Below are 18,193 nucleotides of genomic sequence, written 5' to 3' on the forward strand. Positions count from 1 at the left end.
CTCCCTTCCCGATAAATGATCATCCATCAGACTCGAGTACACACATCTTAAACTTCACAAGCATAGAGCCAGATCTGAGTAGCGCTGATCTTTAATAAATAAGAGATGAAATCCAGAGAAAATAGAGCAGAGATGGGAATGAAAGGCACCGAGATGGTGCTGTTTTTTGGGGAGAAAATCCTCCACGAATTCAAATAAACTCCAATATTGATTATTTTACAACATAATCGCCACTTGTATGCCCCAGCAACCATGTAAATAATCTTAGCGTTTGAAACTACTGTAATCTGTGCTCTACATATCTCTCTTAAGTGACTAACATAAGAGACTAACTTAAAGTGATGGTCTTCACCACTTAATGACTTAAGTGGATGCTCCCCACCATCTTAAGTCATTAAACCCGACAAACACAATTAAAACCCCATAAGCATAAAAAAGCCCAAAACCCACAGATAATAGAAATGGGGAAACTTCTAGTGCTTCTCCTCATGGATTTAGTAGCTGCTTCAACACCAATTCCTCAGAATTGTAAAGAGCTTGACCTTGATCAGAAAACATGCTGTTATTGGACACATGCATCAGGATCCAATTATTTCAACTCATCCTTATTTATCCAAGTGCTCTCGGTAGGTTGTTTTCTCAACCCCTTAATGAGAAAATGTATCATGACCTAAGCCCCTTTTTTGAATTCCTTCGACAACGATCGAGTATTGTACATTCTTGGTACCGGTCATTACACTCCTTATAGAAACAATTCAATTTACACTCATTACACTCCTTATAGAAACAATTCAACTAAACTTCCCATTGAAGAAATCTATAGGCCTGCCCTCTTCCCTCAAAACAACAACTCTCACATTGAATGCATCACGCTCAACCAAAAACATCTCAAAATCTTGTAATATTGGTGTCTCGATCATCAACTTCCTGATCTTATCAAGCGCTCGACCTATCACCTTAGTCCAAGTAAAAGTGGTACGCTTAAGGCACTCTGTAATAAGACTCTTAATGGTGCTAAAGCCCTTAATAAATCTCCAATAAAAGGTAGCAAGGCCATGAAATTTACAGACATTACCGATTGATGATGGGATCATCCTGTCAATAATGGCTTTCACCTTTTCAGGATTTACCTTTAGTTCTTTAGTTGAGAAAATATAACCATGAAACATTATGTTGTCGCACAAGAAAAAACAATTTTTTTTTTAATCTAAAAAAAGGAAAAGCACTTATTTAAGTTAATGTGCAGCTTTTCCTTGAGGAGAACCTCAATGACTTGCCGCAAATGCACCAAATGCTGATTCTTGGAATGACTATATACCCAAATGTACCAATAAACGGCCTATTATCTACATCATCAGGCATATGAAAGTACTCATGGCATTAAATAATCCAAACAGCATCAAAATCCATTCATACAATCGATTTGATGTGTTGAAGGATGTCTTCCATTCATCCCCATGTCATATATGTTTCTGATGGTAACCACTCCTTAAGCCAAGCTTAGAAAACACAAGAAATCCTGCTAGCATGTTCAACATATCCTCCAATGTAAGAGATCCTATGAAACCCCTATGTAAGAGATTCTCCACCTGCTTCCTCATCTCTTATTGATGCATGTGTGGTATGCTCAAATAACCATGGTCTGCCCAATAGGATGTGGCGAGCGATCCTATTAAACCCCTATGTGAGAGATTCTCTACCTGCTACCTCATCTCTTATTGATTCATGTGTGGTATGGTGTGTCATGTCATGCTCAAATAACCATTGTCTGCCTAATAGGATGTCGCAAACATCCATGGGTGCTACGTCACACCAAGTTTTATCTTCATACTCTTTTCTCATAGGAAGTTCAATTAGACAACTTGACTTCATTACCTCTTCAAAACCATGCCACTATATATGGGTGCCAATATTTCTTTGTAGGTGGATGATGTTTCTTCACCATCTCCTTTGACACCATTGGCAGCTAAAGCTTCTCCACCATCTCTTTTGACACCATTTTCTCGTTGTTCCCTCTTTTTAGAATGACATTTCAGGCCTTTCCACCTCATTATCATGCAAGCTTTCATTACTCACAACCATGTAAGCTAAGGTATTGTTTTTTGACATTTTCCATGATGATATTTGTAACCCTTTTTTTATGAGGAGGCCTACCTTTTTTCATTCATTAGTTATGTCTAGTAGACTTTATTTCCTTAAAGGACCAAATGTCCCTTTATGTTTTACTGTCCTGAGAAGAACAGGAAGAACAAGTGTGGAAAGTAGGCCTCGAAGGTGGTAAATCTTATTGGGGTTTATGTATCTTCTATGTATTAAGACCTGGTGTGGGTTGGTTTGATGTTTGGACAAATTCACCGTTGTAACAGTTGCAAATTTAACCTGAAAAATAGTTTGACCGAGCAAAGAGCGAATATGCCATGGGTACTTATATTGGAAATCCTCTAGAAAGAGCTATATTTGATTAGAAGAGACGCATAGTAGTCAGGTTAATTTGTTTATACTACCATTCCAAGGGTGAACTAGTATCTTGAGGAACAAGCGATGGGGTTTTTTTATGAAAGCAAGATATGGGTAAATATATGGACGCAACAGCATGATAACGGTGGTACGACTTGGTTATTTCAAAATCTTGGATATGGATATCGATATGGGTGTCCCGTACCATAAGATAAGACACAAAACATGTATAAACAATGCACAATAAAACTTAATTAGATTTAACTTAGTAGATAATGTATTCATTACAGAATCAGTAAGGCTCATATATTCAAAATTGTAATAGCAAATATACGACACTAATAATCAATTAAGCAAAAAGCATTACGGTGAATTCGAAGAGAGTCATATGCTTTTGAAGCATTATAGTAATACTGGCTAACATAAGTTTCCATTTAGTATTCAGTTTATCAGTCTGGTTATTTGTCGGATATGGTACGTTATGCAAGTGTATATGTACCATAGTTGTGTTTGCTTCTTAGATAGAGCGGTGCAAGAAAAAATCTTTTGAGATCCACTTTGACAGTTTGACTATGGGAACAAGGTTTTAAATTTCGGTTTCGGTCCCACGGAAATGGAACATTTCAATTTTGGTTAGAAATTTCAGTGGAAATCCTATAAAATCATGGAAATGGATGTTAACTGCAAGAAATGATAGCATAAGCACAAATACATACTTAGAAACCATCACATAAGAAAGACATCCATCCGTAATAGTTAATGACATACGCTCTCACACATGTCCAACAATTCAATACATATCATATTTCACATGTAATTCATTTAAATATTTATACATGATATATGCACCACATTTTGCACTGAAATCATATAAATATAATTATTTAACTCATCATGGCGTAGTATACCACTAATGCACTTCCGATTTTAGTTTCGATATGCGTTTCAGCTTCGGTATCATTTCGGTGCGGATAAAAACAAAAAACCATTTCGGTCATTTCATGTCAGAATCGGGGAAAATTTAAAAGCATGCATGAGACAAATAGCCAGAGTTAATGTATTGATTACGGAATCTGTAAGCTCAAATACTCAAATTATAACTGGAAATATACAACAATAATACGAAAAAACGTTATAGTTAATTTGAAGGGTCATGGTAGTTTTGGCCAGAGAAGTTCCCTGTAGTATTCAGACACATTACGTTTGAACTACACAAGTATTTAGTCAGCATAGTCTAGTTTGCTTCTTAGATGGAGCGGTGCAAGAAGAAAAAAGGCTTTTGAGATCCACTTTGAACATGGGAACAAATAGCCAGAGCAACATCTTTAGAATCTTGAGGAGAAATTGCGCATAGAAATGACCCTTTCTGATGACCAAATAGAGGTGAACCTACCCATTCAGTGGAGCTTATTCTCATCTGTTCCTGTAAGAGCAGGTCATTCAATTGGGACTCATCAACTTTATACTATGGCATTCTTTCAAGGAATAGGATCTATTTTTTGGGCAACCATTTAAGTCAACTATACCTGTTGGCCTAAAAGAAATAGATCAACATTGTAGAAGGACTTCTCTTGTTTAAGGACACATTAGACTTGTATAACCCACTTGATTATGCATGCAACTGTATCTATTTTTGGAAGATAGGCACAGTTATATAACCTTTATACTATGGTATTCTTGTATGTATAACCATTTTGCTCAAATAATTCACATGTACAACCTACAAGGACCTTGGTCAAGAAATATGAGGATTTCTCTTGTTTAAGGACTCGTAAGAATTCTTTGAAACATTCGAGCCTTTTGACTTTACTTATGGCCATAGTCTAATACTGGACCATTATATTTTCTATTTCAACATATTTTTTATTCAACGTAATTCTCACTGTTTATTTACTTATTGAGTCTGACATGTGGCTTTAGTTTTAGCGGTTTTGTGTTATAGAATTTTGAGTCTGTCACTTTTCTGAACTTTATGTCGCATGTTACTATTTCTGTTAATTATCTTAAGGTTCTCAGGTAAGTGAGGGTTTGGATTTTGCCGACCATGCTGGGAGAGCCGTGGTGATCACTGGTATGCCATTTGCCATGAAGACTGATCCCAAGGTTTGGTTTCTTGTTGCCCATAGTTCTTTGTATCCCTTGTTTAGAGAACTGTTTTCAGATTTTTTCTTTAGGGACCATATTTTCAATTCTGTTGGACAGTCCTGAAGATGCCTTTTGATTTTTCAGTCATCAATTGCTATAGATTTTCCATTATGGTTACTGTTTGACTTACTCATACATAAAATGGCATATGCAATGTTCCCTCATAACATTTAGAGTGCGTTTGGATTGCCGGAATCCGAAACTAGAATCCGGGTCTGATCCCATTTCCACCGATTCCGGCGATTGGTTTTACTTTTACGGCGTAATGGAAGATGCCGGGCGGAAAAAACACTGTTATATCAGGTGGAACCAGTAGCCCATCCAAGATGTGGTATTTGGGGATTTCGGAGCTCTCTCTCTTTCTTGCCACCCGAATCTCTCCCGCTTTCACGGTTTCATGACTTCCTATTCTCCCGTCTCATCTCCTTCCTCTTCTTCCCCACCTCCACAGCACCAACAGCGCACCATCCTTCACCTACCACTTCCCCCTCTCCCATTCCATCCAAACCCTAAACCGTCCTTCCTCTCCCCCTCTCCTCAATCCCACCACCCTCAATCGCATCGCCAGTCATTAACGGTGACTTTGTGTGTCTGATCTTTTTGAGTTGAAGAAGAGGAGCTGAGCTGGTGGTCTCGGAGATCCCGGAGGGTTTAGTTCTTTTTTTGTTGTTTCAGCGCAAAGGGGTTTCTCATGTTTGTGGATGTGGTTTTCAGAAAACCGTGGTTGGCATAAAATATACGCAAGCACCCAAGAGTACAATGATATTGATTTCTAGTCTTTGCATATGTTAACTTACCAACTTCTCCAAAAGCTTAAGCTGTTGGAGAAAGGCGGTATTTATCTTTTATACTTTTAACACTCCCCCTCACGTGTGGCCCACTTGGCAAACACATGGCACATGTGGTCCCACTTTGGGCCGACCAGCGCATGTGGATTTTTGCTATCCGGGAGGTTTGAACTCGAGATCTTTGGCTCTGATACCATGTTAACTTACTAACTTCTCCAAAAGCTTAAGCTGTTGGAGAAAGGCGTTATTTATCTTTTATACTTCAACAGCATAAGATATACTAAAGGAAGCAAACATGTCAGAATGATCTTTTATAAAAAAACAGCCATGTCATTCTTGAAAAATCATCAACAAAAGCAATGTAATATCTGATACCAAATGACATAGTCCGAGAAGGGCCTCATACATAGGAGTGAACCAACTCAAATGGACGAGACTCTAGAAGGAGGTGTTTTCCTAACTCACAAGACTCACCGAAAAGAATTAATAGGACTAAAGACCAAAGTAGACTTTTGAAGCTTTTCCATTGAAGGGTGGCCCATGCGACAATGCCACTGAAAGCATGGTTTTAAATTTCGACCGAAATCCGAAATTTCGGTGGAGACCGACACCGAAATCGATCAAAATCGAAACAGTCATTTATTTCGGCCGAAATTTCGGAATTTCGGTCGAAATTTCTGTTTTTCCGAAATTTGACCCAAAAAATCTGTTTTTTTTAATATTAATTTAATATTTCACCGAAATTTAATATTAAATAAAATATTGGTTTCGGGTTTTGTACCAGATTTCGACCGAAATTTCGAAATTTCAAGGTCCTAAACCGGTACTGAAACCGAAATTTTAAACCTTGACTGAAAGGAATCGACCGAGCTCCGTAATCTTGCAGCAGTTGTAACGTGATCGAGAGAGCCCGTCCACCTCACGACCCGAACTAATCTTCCTCCTAATCTTCAGATCTTGGAAAAAAAATAAGAGGGAAAAAAGGACACAGAGCAATTAAGATGTTTACTCAACTGGCTAACGGAAAGCAAATTAAACGGAAACTTTGGTACACTGAGAATAGATGATAAAGAAAGACTTGAATGGGGGGAGGCTACACCCACTCCGGACACAGGAGATGTAGTCCCGTCAGCCAAGGTAACACTATGAACTGAAGAAGAATCTGACAGAAATGAACTAAGTAAATCAGATTTACCTCTCATATGATTGTACGCTCCAGAATCCATGAGCCAAGACTGATAGGTAGTAAGAAAACTAGAGGAATTGTTACCTTGCTGAGTGAAAGTTGCAGTGGGTTGTTTGCCTTTATCCTTGAATTTCAGAAACTCATCATATTCCACAAGAGAGACAACCAGGGCGACTGAGTACTCAATCGGGGCAGAGGAAGAAGTTGCAGAACTCTCGGACATATTAACCGAGGAATGATTAGCATATCTGGGCAGCCTCAACTCTGGGTGAATATCATAGAAAAAGTCAACAGAGTGACCATCCATACCACAGTGTGTGCAAAGGGGGATCCACGTCTTCCAGTGCCTTGGCCTCCCCTTGAATCACGATCGCCGCCATGGCCACGACGGCTTCTGCCACGGCCAGATCGGCCACCTCTACCACTATGATCACATCCAAACTGAGTAGCAGGAGCAGAACGCTCAAGAGTCAGTCGGCCCCTCAACCCGCATTGAGCGCTGGACACGTGAAAAGGCTTCATTGAGGGATTGAAGGGACCCCAAACCAACATCTACTGTCAAATCGGCAAAAAATCATTTCCTAAAGCATCAAAGAATTGAACAACTCGCAAGTCTTCATGACGCTTGGCTAGGACTGTAGGATCCGTGGTGAAGGGCATTTACAGATCAAGCTGGTCACACATGGCCGCAAACTCATATTAGAAATCGGAGACCGACTTGTCACAACGCTTCAGATGCAACAGCTCAGAATAGACGTCAGAAATACGGGTCATATTGTTGACGCAAGAATAAAGAGTCTCTGCCCGCTGACAGATGTGCTTAGAGAACTTGAGGTACATCATTGGACACCCCACTTTTGTCTCCATACTATTCCATCCTTCCTTTCGCCACTTGGCCTAGGACTATCATCAGTAGGAGGAGGATCGCGCTTGATAAATTCAACCTTTCCACAATCAAGAAAAAGGTTTCAACCACCATTCGCCAAGGCGGATCCAGCTTGATAGAGGTCATTTGGATGGTTAGAAGATCCGTAGAACTCGAGGGGAGAGCCATAACATAAGCTACTCCAATAACCACCAACAGACAGTCGAATCAATCCATAACAATGACAACCACAACGATCGGACGAAACATCTGGGAAGATGTAGATGCAAACCATGTAGCCATAAGGAGCAGACCACACATCAATCCAAGCCCCATCGGCACACACCGCACACAATGAAAGAAACATCAATGCAGAGAAATCAGCCATGGATCACGATTAGAGAAGAAGCACAACAAGCACAATATCCCCAGACAAAGGAGAGAAGAAGCAAGTAAACCTGAAAGATCAGGACGGTGGAGCGCGCGAAAGAAAACCCAAAAAACTGGGTTTCAGACAAAAGGGGAAAGGAGGGGGGTGGCGGGCGGTTAATAGAAAACCCTAAAAGGGTTTTGAAATGGTGTGGGGAGGGGCGGGTGTTCCACATAGAAAACCCAAGTATGGGTTTTCAATTTTTTTTGTTGCTTCACTCCGTCGCTACCTAAATCCCTAGGGATCGGAACCTATTGCTCTGATGCCATGTTCGATGTATACGGAGTTCCATTGGAGAAGAAGAAGATGAAAAGAGGCTCTCCCTCTCATAAAATATATTATATATGCATCACTAAGGTTACATGTGAAATGTGGAGAATACCCCTAATTGGGTACACTAATTACACCACTTCTTCAACATCTCCAGTTGGACATCTTTGGAGAGAAGCTACAGAAATGATCGACACTATCCAACGGTCCCAACCCATATGTACTGAGTTGGTTCCTTCGTTTCACTGATGGGTCTCCCTTTGAAAAACCCTAATTCTAGCTCTGCTTGCACCGCATTCCTGCCATTACTGATTTTTTTACTGTCTAACAAATGCCAGTTTGCATAACACTAACTCATCTTCCGTGCTTCTTATGCTCTTTTGATTTTACTAGTGACATTTGCATTTTTTTTAATACATGCCATGCTATGTTCTGGATTTATTTATATTTTGAGCTTGTTCACTAACTGACACTGCTATTAAATGCCCTGTGCTTCCCTAATCTTTGTGAAATATTGTACAGTCTAACATGTTCACCCGTACACACTGCTATTAAATGCCCCGTGCTTCCCAAATCTCTGTGATATATTGTACAGTCAGGCTTTTTCTTGTGTTACGTCTCTCTCTCTCTCTCTCTCCCTCTCTCTCTCTCCCTCTCTCTCTCTCTCTCTCTCTCTCTCTCTCTCTCTCTCTCTGTGTGTGTGACTTTCTACCTGAATGTGTGGCAGATTCGTTTGAAACGCGAATACTTGGATCAGCAGGCTCTATCGCAGAAAAAAGAATGTAAGGTAATGTGGAAATCACTAGACATGAAAAGCTTGCTTTAGAGAGACCCAGAGATTCTGTAGCTCTTTTTTGGCCTTGGGATCTTGCTTTAGAGACATGAAAAGCTTGTTATTAGTAATTCAACCTCATAAGACTCTAAAGCATGGATTTGAAATTTTGTCGTCTTTTATTATTTCAACAATTTTATGTTATTTAGCATATGCAGGTTCTGACTGGAGAGGAGTGGTATAGCCAGCAAGCAGCTCGGGCTGTGAATCAGGCTGTTGGGCGTGTCATCCGCCATCGTCATGATTATGGTGCAATAATTTTCTGTGATGAAAGGTTTGATCTTGAATGAACTTTCGATGTAATAACCAGTGATAGCATCCAAATTTTGAAGTTTAATTGTAGCAAAGTGTCAAGTTGTGAGTTTTAGTATGGTTTCTCTTATATTAGCATATCTCTCTGGTTCTCACATATGAATACTTGAATACAACCATTGTTTATTAGACGATTATGAAAATGCATTTATATGGAGCTGTATAAACATTAGTCTTCTGACAATGCATCTGTGGTGGAGTTTTTTTTTTTTTTTTTTTTTTATCTGAATGGTCCTGTGCTGGAAGTTTTTATCAAATAGTGCTATCTTTTTGCAAAAATGGCAATGCAGACTTCATAGTCTATATTTGATAGGTGACTGTAATAATGTGACATGTGAAAACTATTTTTGTGCTGGATTTTTTTTCTTCTTCACCGAAGTTGCCACATATTCTTCATGACCTGTACCCAAAACAAAGGATCAAATAATACTGCTGCGCATGCCATTATGCCCTCAACTTTCTTGGCTTAAGCAATGCTCGTAAAAGCCTCGGAGGAAAACAAGGATATGAGTTCTTCATATACTAGCTATGCAATGCGAGTTAGGCCATGAAAAATTTTAATACTTGCAGGACGGAGTAGCTCGTTGTTCTTTCTATGGGTTCTCATCAAGATAAGACCCCACACATGCCCATAAATAAATTTTGTTAATTGCTTAGCCTTCTCAATGGTCTCCGCGTATACCTTCAACTTAGTTGTGTTCTCTAGAATCAAGTCAATGTAGTGAGAAGTGTATGGAGTCCAATACAATTTCTTCCTCTTCTCCATTAACTAAATCCTCCTGCTAATATAGCTAGAGGTTATTAATGATATCATACATCACCTTCTCTTCTCCAATCTTCTATATGACATCATCAATAAGGTTAGACAACATATCTCCCTCTTTGATGGAACCTGAAACATCAATTGATTTCAAAAATCATGTCATTATTGGATTATTTACAAGAAAATTAATCAAACCGCCCATCTGACATGCTCTACTATACCCAGATTTGTCCATGTCTTCGTGTGGTTTTCCATCATGCCATTTATATTCTTAACTTCCTCCTTTAGGATCATGTCCGCATTTCGTGCATAGAAGTGGATTTCATGCCAACCACAAACACTCCAATCGCCTCAATCTAGTTGTGAAATGTGAACTACTCACAATATAAAATGGGAGGGCATTTCTAAAGACAAATAGCCCTATCGTCTTACAAACTTTATTCTTTCTTCCTTCTTCCACAGATTTTAGGGTAAACTGTCTTGTTTCGGAAGTGGAAATTGATCAATGAGAAGCATCACCATCAACAAGGGTCCCCACTATCCATCCCCTCATTACTTGCACTATCACTCCCAAACCGGGTTCAATGTCCACTAGAAGCTCAATTCTTCAATTTTTCACTTCGTTTTTTTTTTTCAAAGCATTTCCACATTCTTGTAGAATTTTTCTAAGTGGGTATTTGTTCTTATTTGAGTATTTCTTGAAGTTTTATTTAAATTCCATCATTTGCATGCATTTCTGTTAACTTTTGTCAATTTACATGATTTCCACAAAAGTTGTATGACCGAAATCTACATGTTTCCATTTCTGTAACAATCGACATGCAAACTGAAACCGACATTTAAAAACTTGCATCCTCTTATTGATGCTGGGGAGTTTCAGAGACCTTTTGGTAGGTTGATCTATCTTTCTCTTACTAGACCAGACATCGTCTATGCAGTTAGTATAATCAGCCAGTTCATTCATTATCCTCGAACTATTTATCTAAATGCTGTATACAAGATTCTCAGGAATCTGAAAGCCTTCCCTTGTAAAGGATTAGTGGTAAAATGATAGGATGGAGCATATTGAACTGGGAAAACACTTCATTAAGGAGGGTTGAACACGGCCAAATTTGCACACCTTATGTTGAAACAAATAAGATGATCACTGGTTTATTAACAAATGGTGTTTCAAGAGCTCACTTACACGAAATTATGGGTGGAGTGCGGGGTGTTGTTGTAATGGGCTCTATTCATTAATCAGCTTTGTTAGCTCTTTATTTGTTATTTCATTATATAGATGTGGCCTATCCTCTTAAATCACTTAGCAGTGCCAGTTCTATAATTTTGGTGAGGTTTTAATTAATAAAGTTCCTGGGTTTCTGTGGTTGAGAAATTGGCTCATACGAGTTCCTTTCTCCCTTCCCTTTTTGTCTCTTCTCAATTTTTCTCTCTTCTTCAGGACACAAACCCTAAATTTCTTCTTGTAATGCCTCTAAAATTACTTTTTTTTTTTCACTTGGCGCCAAACTATGGTAATTTAGTCATCGAATTTGTTTACTTTGCCACTGATATGATCTATTCCTCGACTTCACAAGAAAGCTATAGATTTAAAAAGTATAAATAATTTGCTAGAACAGTAAGGACCGTCAGAATCAGATTCTATCGTAACCCATATAAAGGATCATGCATTTAGAGAATTATCTTTAATCTTTAGTAGGGGATCTCCATATCAGTATTTGCATCTTTCATTCATTATGTTTCTGTTAGATGATTACATGGTTGAAAGAGAAGAAGAGAGTTGATGAGAGAAAGAGAGAATAAAAGGGCGTGAAAGAGTCAAGAGGGGGACTTGCGTATTCTCCCTCCCACTCGACATATATTATTATTAATGTAATACATACAAAAAGACCAAAATGCCCTAATGGGCTTGAATGCGACCAACACTCCCCCTCAATCTGGAATGTGTATATCATACATTCCAAACTTGTTACAAGCACCCTTTAACTTAGCAAGCCCTAATGGTTTAGTAAACACATCTGCAAGATGGTCTGCCAATCGAGTGAACGTGGTGAATATTTCTCCTCTCTGAATTCTCTGACGAATGAAATGGCAGTCCACTTCAATGTGTTTAGTTCGCTCATGGAAGACTGGGTTGTTGGCGATATGAATTGCAGATCTATTATCACAATACAATCATGCTGGTCCTGAAGATGGAGAACCAATCTATGATAGGAAAGAAGATAACCAAAGCAACTCTCCACTCATGTATGACATAGCTCTGTATTCTGCTTCTGCACTGGATTTAGATACAATGTCCTGCTTTTTACTTTTCTAGGACACCATACTTCCTCCGATAAATGTACAGTAACCAGTTGTGGAACTCCTGTCTACTGGAGATCCTGCCCAATTTGCATCAGTAAATCCCTCTATTCTCTCATGACCATTTTTCCTAAAATATAAGCCTTTTCCTGATGTGCCCTTCAAGTATCTGGTAATTTGAATCACTGCTACCCAATGAGAGGTGTGAGGAGAACTCATAAATTGACTGGCCACTCCTACGATATATGAGATATCGGGGCGAGTGACTGTCAAATAAATTAATTTCCCAACTAGTCTCTTGTATCGACCTGGATCATCCAACAAACCTCCTTGATCTGGAAGGAATTTTACATTCGGATCCATAGGCATAGACGCTGGTTTTATCCCAATGGATCTGCTCCTCTAGAATATCCAAAGTATACTTCCTCTGTGACAGAGAAAGGCCATAACAAGAGTGTGCTACCTCAATGCCAATGAAATATTAGAGAAGGCCCAAGTCTTTTGTTGAGAATTCCCCTTGGAGGAAAGTCTTCAATCTATGTACTACACCTTTGTCATTTCCAGTTATCACAATATCATCCACATAAACAATTAAGAATATATAACCAGTAGTGGACCGGTAGACGAAAACAGAGTGATCAACAACACACTGCTTCATGCCAAAGCGCAAGACTGCATCACTAAACTGTCCGAACCATGCCCTCGGAGACTGCTTTAGCCCTTAAATTGCTTTTCTAAGGCGACAAACTGACGAACCCATCTCCCCCTGAGCAACATACCCAGGAGGTTGCTCCATATACACCTCCTCAGTGAGATCGCCATGAAGAAACACATTTTTAACATCGAACTGATAAAGGGGCCAACCACGGTTAACAACAATGGTGATGAGAACTCTGACGAAGGTTATCTTTTCTAAACCCCTTCCTTTATGGTTTGACACCACCCCCCCCCCCCCCCCCCCCCCCCCCACCCCCACCCCACACACCCACACACACACACCACACACACACACAAACAAACGATCCTAATCGTTGTGTTGATATGAAAAAGTGCCCACGAACTGTTTGATGAAATGTTTGAGGGAATTGTGGTGCCTTAGAAATTATTCTTCCTGATATGAGTTGAAGGCATTAAACCAAATGAAGTTCCAAGGATGGAGTTGTTCTTTTAAAGTTTGATTGGGCTCCTTCCTTTTGGTTTTCCCTTGTTTATTGGCTGGAATTAGCTTGCATTAAATGAAACTTGCATGAATGCATGTAGTTTAATTATTTCAATTTGGTTTCCATGATTTGACATCACACTATAAAAGGTCTACTATGATTAATATATCAAGGTGATGAGCTTTTTGTCTATGGCAGTGGCAGGGCAATCATTTCGAATCCTTGTAATGTTTGCATACATTAATCTTTGATATTCATGTCATTCTTAATTTGGATTTTAAAAGGTAAAATAATTACGCTGCCTTAAGTGGTCTATGCATTGTTGGTGCTTCCAACTTCTGTTCAATTGTTCATGAAAGACCCTGCATCAGTTGATCTCATAAACATTTCATGACATACGATATGGTCATATTATTTTAATGATCATTATATACCTTTGTTCTCATGAATTGATCTATGGACTAATTCATCATAGAACCCTTAATGTTTGGCATTGTATATATCTTTAATAACAGATTTCATCTTTTTTGTTTTATACAGGTTTGATAATCGTCAGAGCCAGATGTCGCTTTGGCTTAGGCCTCATGTTAAGGTTGTTTGGCGGATTTGTTTCGTCTTGGTTCGTCTTAAATGCCTTTTCACTAACTTCACAGCTGCTCTTGCAGAGCTACCCTAAATTCGGGGATGTAGTATTTACGTTGACTAGATTTTTTCGAGAAAGAGGAGCATGTCCTATAAAGACAAAAATGACAGAAAGTGTACACATAGGTTAAGTATCTTCAAGCTTAAATTGTTTTTTGACCTTTTATTTTTTTATGCTTTTTCAATAAATTCTAGCACATGTGTTTCCCTAGAACTAAGTAGTGTTCTCGTTTCTTTCTCTTTCTTTTTTTTCCGGGTTCATATTCTGGGGGTTTGGGAAGACATTTTCATGATTGTGAAGAATAAGGAATTGCCAGAGTATTCCCACAATGATGGAAAGTGCGGGTATATTATATTTAAAGGGGATAAATATACGTAGTTGATATTAATATTAGAATGCCAATTTGCACCAACACACACAATGTTTGAGGGATTATTGTCATCCCTCTTGTAGGGGAGGTCATGGGCTCCATGCATATTATTTTTCTCTTTGAGCAAGTAAAATTTTATTTGGAAGGAAACCAACCACCAATACCTCCAGCCCACACAAGCCCAAAACGTAAAAGAGAAGAGAATAGGAAAGAACACTCCAAGCCCCAAAGACAGTCAAAAACTAAATATAAGGGACAGAGTGCGAGTTTTAGCCTTGTTCATCTATAAATAGGGGTTCTACCCCCTTAATCAACTAAGACATACTCTTAAACATGTTTTAAGATATTATTGATTTTGAGATATTATTGAGTGTCTTAAAACCCCTTGTCGCTCTGGTGGATAATCTTTTAGGGATTGGATCTAGGTTTCCACTTGTAAATCTTTTCATTGTTCTTGAGAGAGCTTCTTGTTGTAATTTGCCTTTGGAGAAGGCTTATGTTCTTTCTTTCAATCATTGTATGCCTCAGAGGGCGCCCCGAAGACCCTTGAAAGAAGCTTGGCAAGTGCACGAGTAGTGGATCTCACCTCGGGAAGAAGATAGGTGAGTGTATGAGGCGCGGAGCCACGTCGGGGTATTGTGAACGGCTTGGACAACGCCCTTAAGGTGTCCGGATTAGTGAAACCACCAAGGGGATCTTGGCGGAGTGGATGTAGGTCCGAGTTTGGACCGAACCACTATAGAAACCTCGATGCCATCTCTCTCGACTAGTTGAAAACTAGCCGGTAGGAAGGAAATGCGGCTAGTTTTAGCCTTGTTCATCTATAAATAGGGGTTCTACCCCCTCAATCAACTAACACACACTCTTAAACATATTTTGAGATATTATTGAGTGTCTTAAAAGCCTTGTTTGAGGGATTGGATCTAGGTTTCCACTTGTAAATCTTTTCATTGTTCTTGAGAGAGCTTCTTGTTGTAATTTGCCTTTAAAGAAGGCTTCTTTTCTTTCTTTCAATCATTGTATACGTCGGAGGGTCCTGGAAGACTCTTGAAGGAAGCTTGACAAGTGTACGAGGCGCGGAGCCACCTTGGGAAGAAGATTGGCGAATTACGAGGTGTGGGGCTGTCTCGAGGGATTGTAAATGGCTTGGACTACGCCCTTAAGGAGTCCGGATTAGTGAAGTCATCAAGGGGATCTTGGTGGAGTGAATGTAGGTCAGTGTTTGGACTGAACCACTATAAAAACCTCAGTACCATCTCTCTCTCTCTCTCTCTCTCTCTCTCTCTCTCTCTCTCTCTCTCTCTCTCTCTCTCTCTCTCTCTCTCTCTCTCTCTCTCTCCATATATATATATATATATATATATATATATATATATATATATATATATATATATATATATATATATATATATTGCACTCGGTTTTTATCTTCTAGTTTTTTATTGTGAAATGATCTTTGGTTTAATTTTATAATCAATCTTTAAAAAGAGCAAAAAAGTTTTAAAACCCAATTCACCCCCTCTTGGGTTGCTACCTGGGGCGTCTCGGTGTCTACGGAGTCTCACGGCCATCTTGTCTCGTATGGCTGGAAAGGAATACTTTTATCTTGATAAAGAGGAAAAGCATAAGTGGATTGTTCGCAAATAAATATTAGTCTATTAGATGACATACAATAGCAACCGTTTTTTCTTGAATTTTAGCTAGCAAGTCAATGGCAGGTCTGCAATGATTATTCAATCGCATCACGATGAGTCATTTATTATTGAAAAGGCCAGTTAAAAGCCCAATAAAAGTCAATAGTAATGCCTCATTAACTACTGATATTGCTCATATTGGAGGAGTATTCAGAGAGTCATAGAAATACTCTATTTGCTTTCTCAGATAAAGCTGAAATTAAACCTATAGTCTGTTTGGTCTTTGTGCTACATCACATGCTCTTTGCTTTGCCTGTCAAAGAAAATGTTGATCATTGTAAATAATCAGATTTTCTTCTTGTTGTACATATTATCAAAGGCCAATTAAAATGGAACCCTCATTACAGTTCCTAGAGATATCACCAAGCCCCATATCATACACTTCACAACGATATAATTATTGCTTTCAGGTTACTATGTAAACACCTCTGTTGTAATATAAAAAATGCATGGCCAGAAATTCTCTCTAATTTTGTCAACCCCAAAGTCAAACCTAACTTTTGATATATGTATTAAAGTGAGTCCCACTTACCCTTGCATTCACTAGCTTAGCTATCATTACAGAACTCTTCATATTGACTTTTGTTGGTTTCAATGCTATGTCATTTGCCTTGGTTGATGCTTTTCAGAGGGTTCAGATTCAATACGTGCTTTGGAACCATCTGAAAATGAAGGGATGCATGAACCTCTGGGAAGTAGTCCACAATCTGTATCAGCATTACCAAAATTCCATGGTACATGTTTCTGCTTTCTGGTTCACATCATTAATTTATTGGAAACTGCGTTTTGCTATATATATATATATATATATATATATATATATATATATATATATATATATATATGTAAAAGTGCCCAATCACATGGATCCTACATTTTTTGTGGTGATCCAAACCATTCATTTTCAAGGCCCTATCATAGATAGGGTGTGTACCAAAATCAGGTCTATTGAATCATCCTAAACCCTCCAAAAGTGGAGGGCAAAAATGGGCAGATTTGTGGACAAACAGTGTCTGTCCATTTTGACCTCCACAAATGGATGGGTTAGGATGATCCTATGGAGCTGATTTTTTGTACACACCCCATCTATGTAAGGGCCTTTCAAATGAATGCTTTGGATCATCATAACAAAGTGGGCCCACATGTGATTGGGCACTCGAGCGCACCATAAGCTTGGATAATATATAATATATAACACTTTCCTCATATATATATATATTTGAAACTGTGTCACATTGTCTGATGTGTGTATTTGGTGATCTACTGTTGCTTGTTGTTCATAGGAATGATGTTTTAAGTGCTGGTGAAGGTTTTATTCTAATAATAGGATTATATATTCATCTATGTATTTATTGGAAATATGATGTCCTTCAAAGAAGATAATTATTAAAAATAATCAAGTTCAACTCTTAAATTATTCACTATTTTCTTAAATTGTTCTTGATTGCACCACATAATTATATTGTCTTTATTTCAGTTTCAGTTTAGTTACATAAAATTTGCAACATTACGTCTCTCTGTTTTTTGGATGGGTAAGCTCTGGTTTGGCTGACCCCTACCAGTGGATTAACATGAATATGAATTACATTCAGGATTAAAGGACTCCTAAGATCATTTGATATAATATCGAAAAAAGGGAGAAGGGAGAGGTGAAGAGGGATGCCTCCCCTTTACAAGCGCAGTCTGGTTTTGAAGGGTAGTCTGCCGCTTCATTTGCTTCATCCCATGTATGGGATATTTCCATTAAGGGAATTTGCTTAGGATATCATTAATCCTTGCTAGCGTGGCCTTCTTCCGGGGACACTTGAAAGTACCTTGAATAACCTTAACCGCCATCATCGAATCTGATTCGACCCATATATTCTTGGCTTTTTGTCAGCTGCAAGGAGAAATCCCTTTAGACTGGCTTCTATTTCCAGGTCTTGGATGCTCTCGGGTTCTATGTTGAGGGAAAAACATTCTATGATCTTTTCTTTG

General features: G+C 38.7%; 1 protein-coding gene across 3 annotated transcripts in view; it reads left to right on the top strand.

Annotated features, from left to right (window-relative positions):
* The window catches only part of LOC143847470 (regulator of telomere elongation helicase 1 homolog), a 64,944-nt gene that overhangs the window by 16,584 nt on the left and 30,167 nt on the right, over window positions 1-18,193 (top strand). For all 3 annotated transcript variants that reach the window (XR_013235060.1, XM_077356291.1, XM_077356292.1), the window contains 6 exons: window positions 4,474-4,560; window positions 8,869-8,928; window positions 9,132-9,247; window positions 14,050-14,101; window positions 14,175-14,277; window positions 16,846-16,950. Coding sequence is in view for 2 of the 3 variants with exons in the window: in XM_077356291.1 (XP_077212406.1) it covers window positions 4,474-4,560; window positions 8,869-8,928; window positions 9,132-9,247; window positions 14,050-14,101; window positions 14,175-14,277; window positions 16,846-16,950 (523 nt within the window). In the remaining variant the exon portion in view is untranslated. The remainder of the gene's footprint in view (window positions 1-4,473; window positions 4,561-8,868; window positions 8,929-9,131; window positions 9,248-14,049; window positions 14,102-14,174; window positions 14,278-16,845; window positions 16,951-18,193) is intronic.

The sequence above is a fragment of the Tasmannia lanceolata genome, unplaced genomic scaffold (genome assembly GCF_043159265.1).
Source record: "Tasmannia lanceolata isolate RefF3 unplaced genomic scaffold, GAP_Taslan_0.1 ptg000015l, whole genome shotgun sequence".
NCBI lineage: Eukaryota > Viridiplantae > Streptophyta > Magnoliopsida > Canellales > Winteraceae > Tasmannia > Tasmannia lanceolata.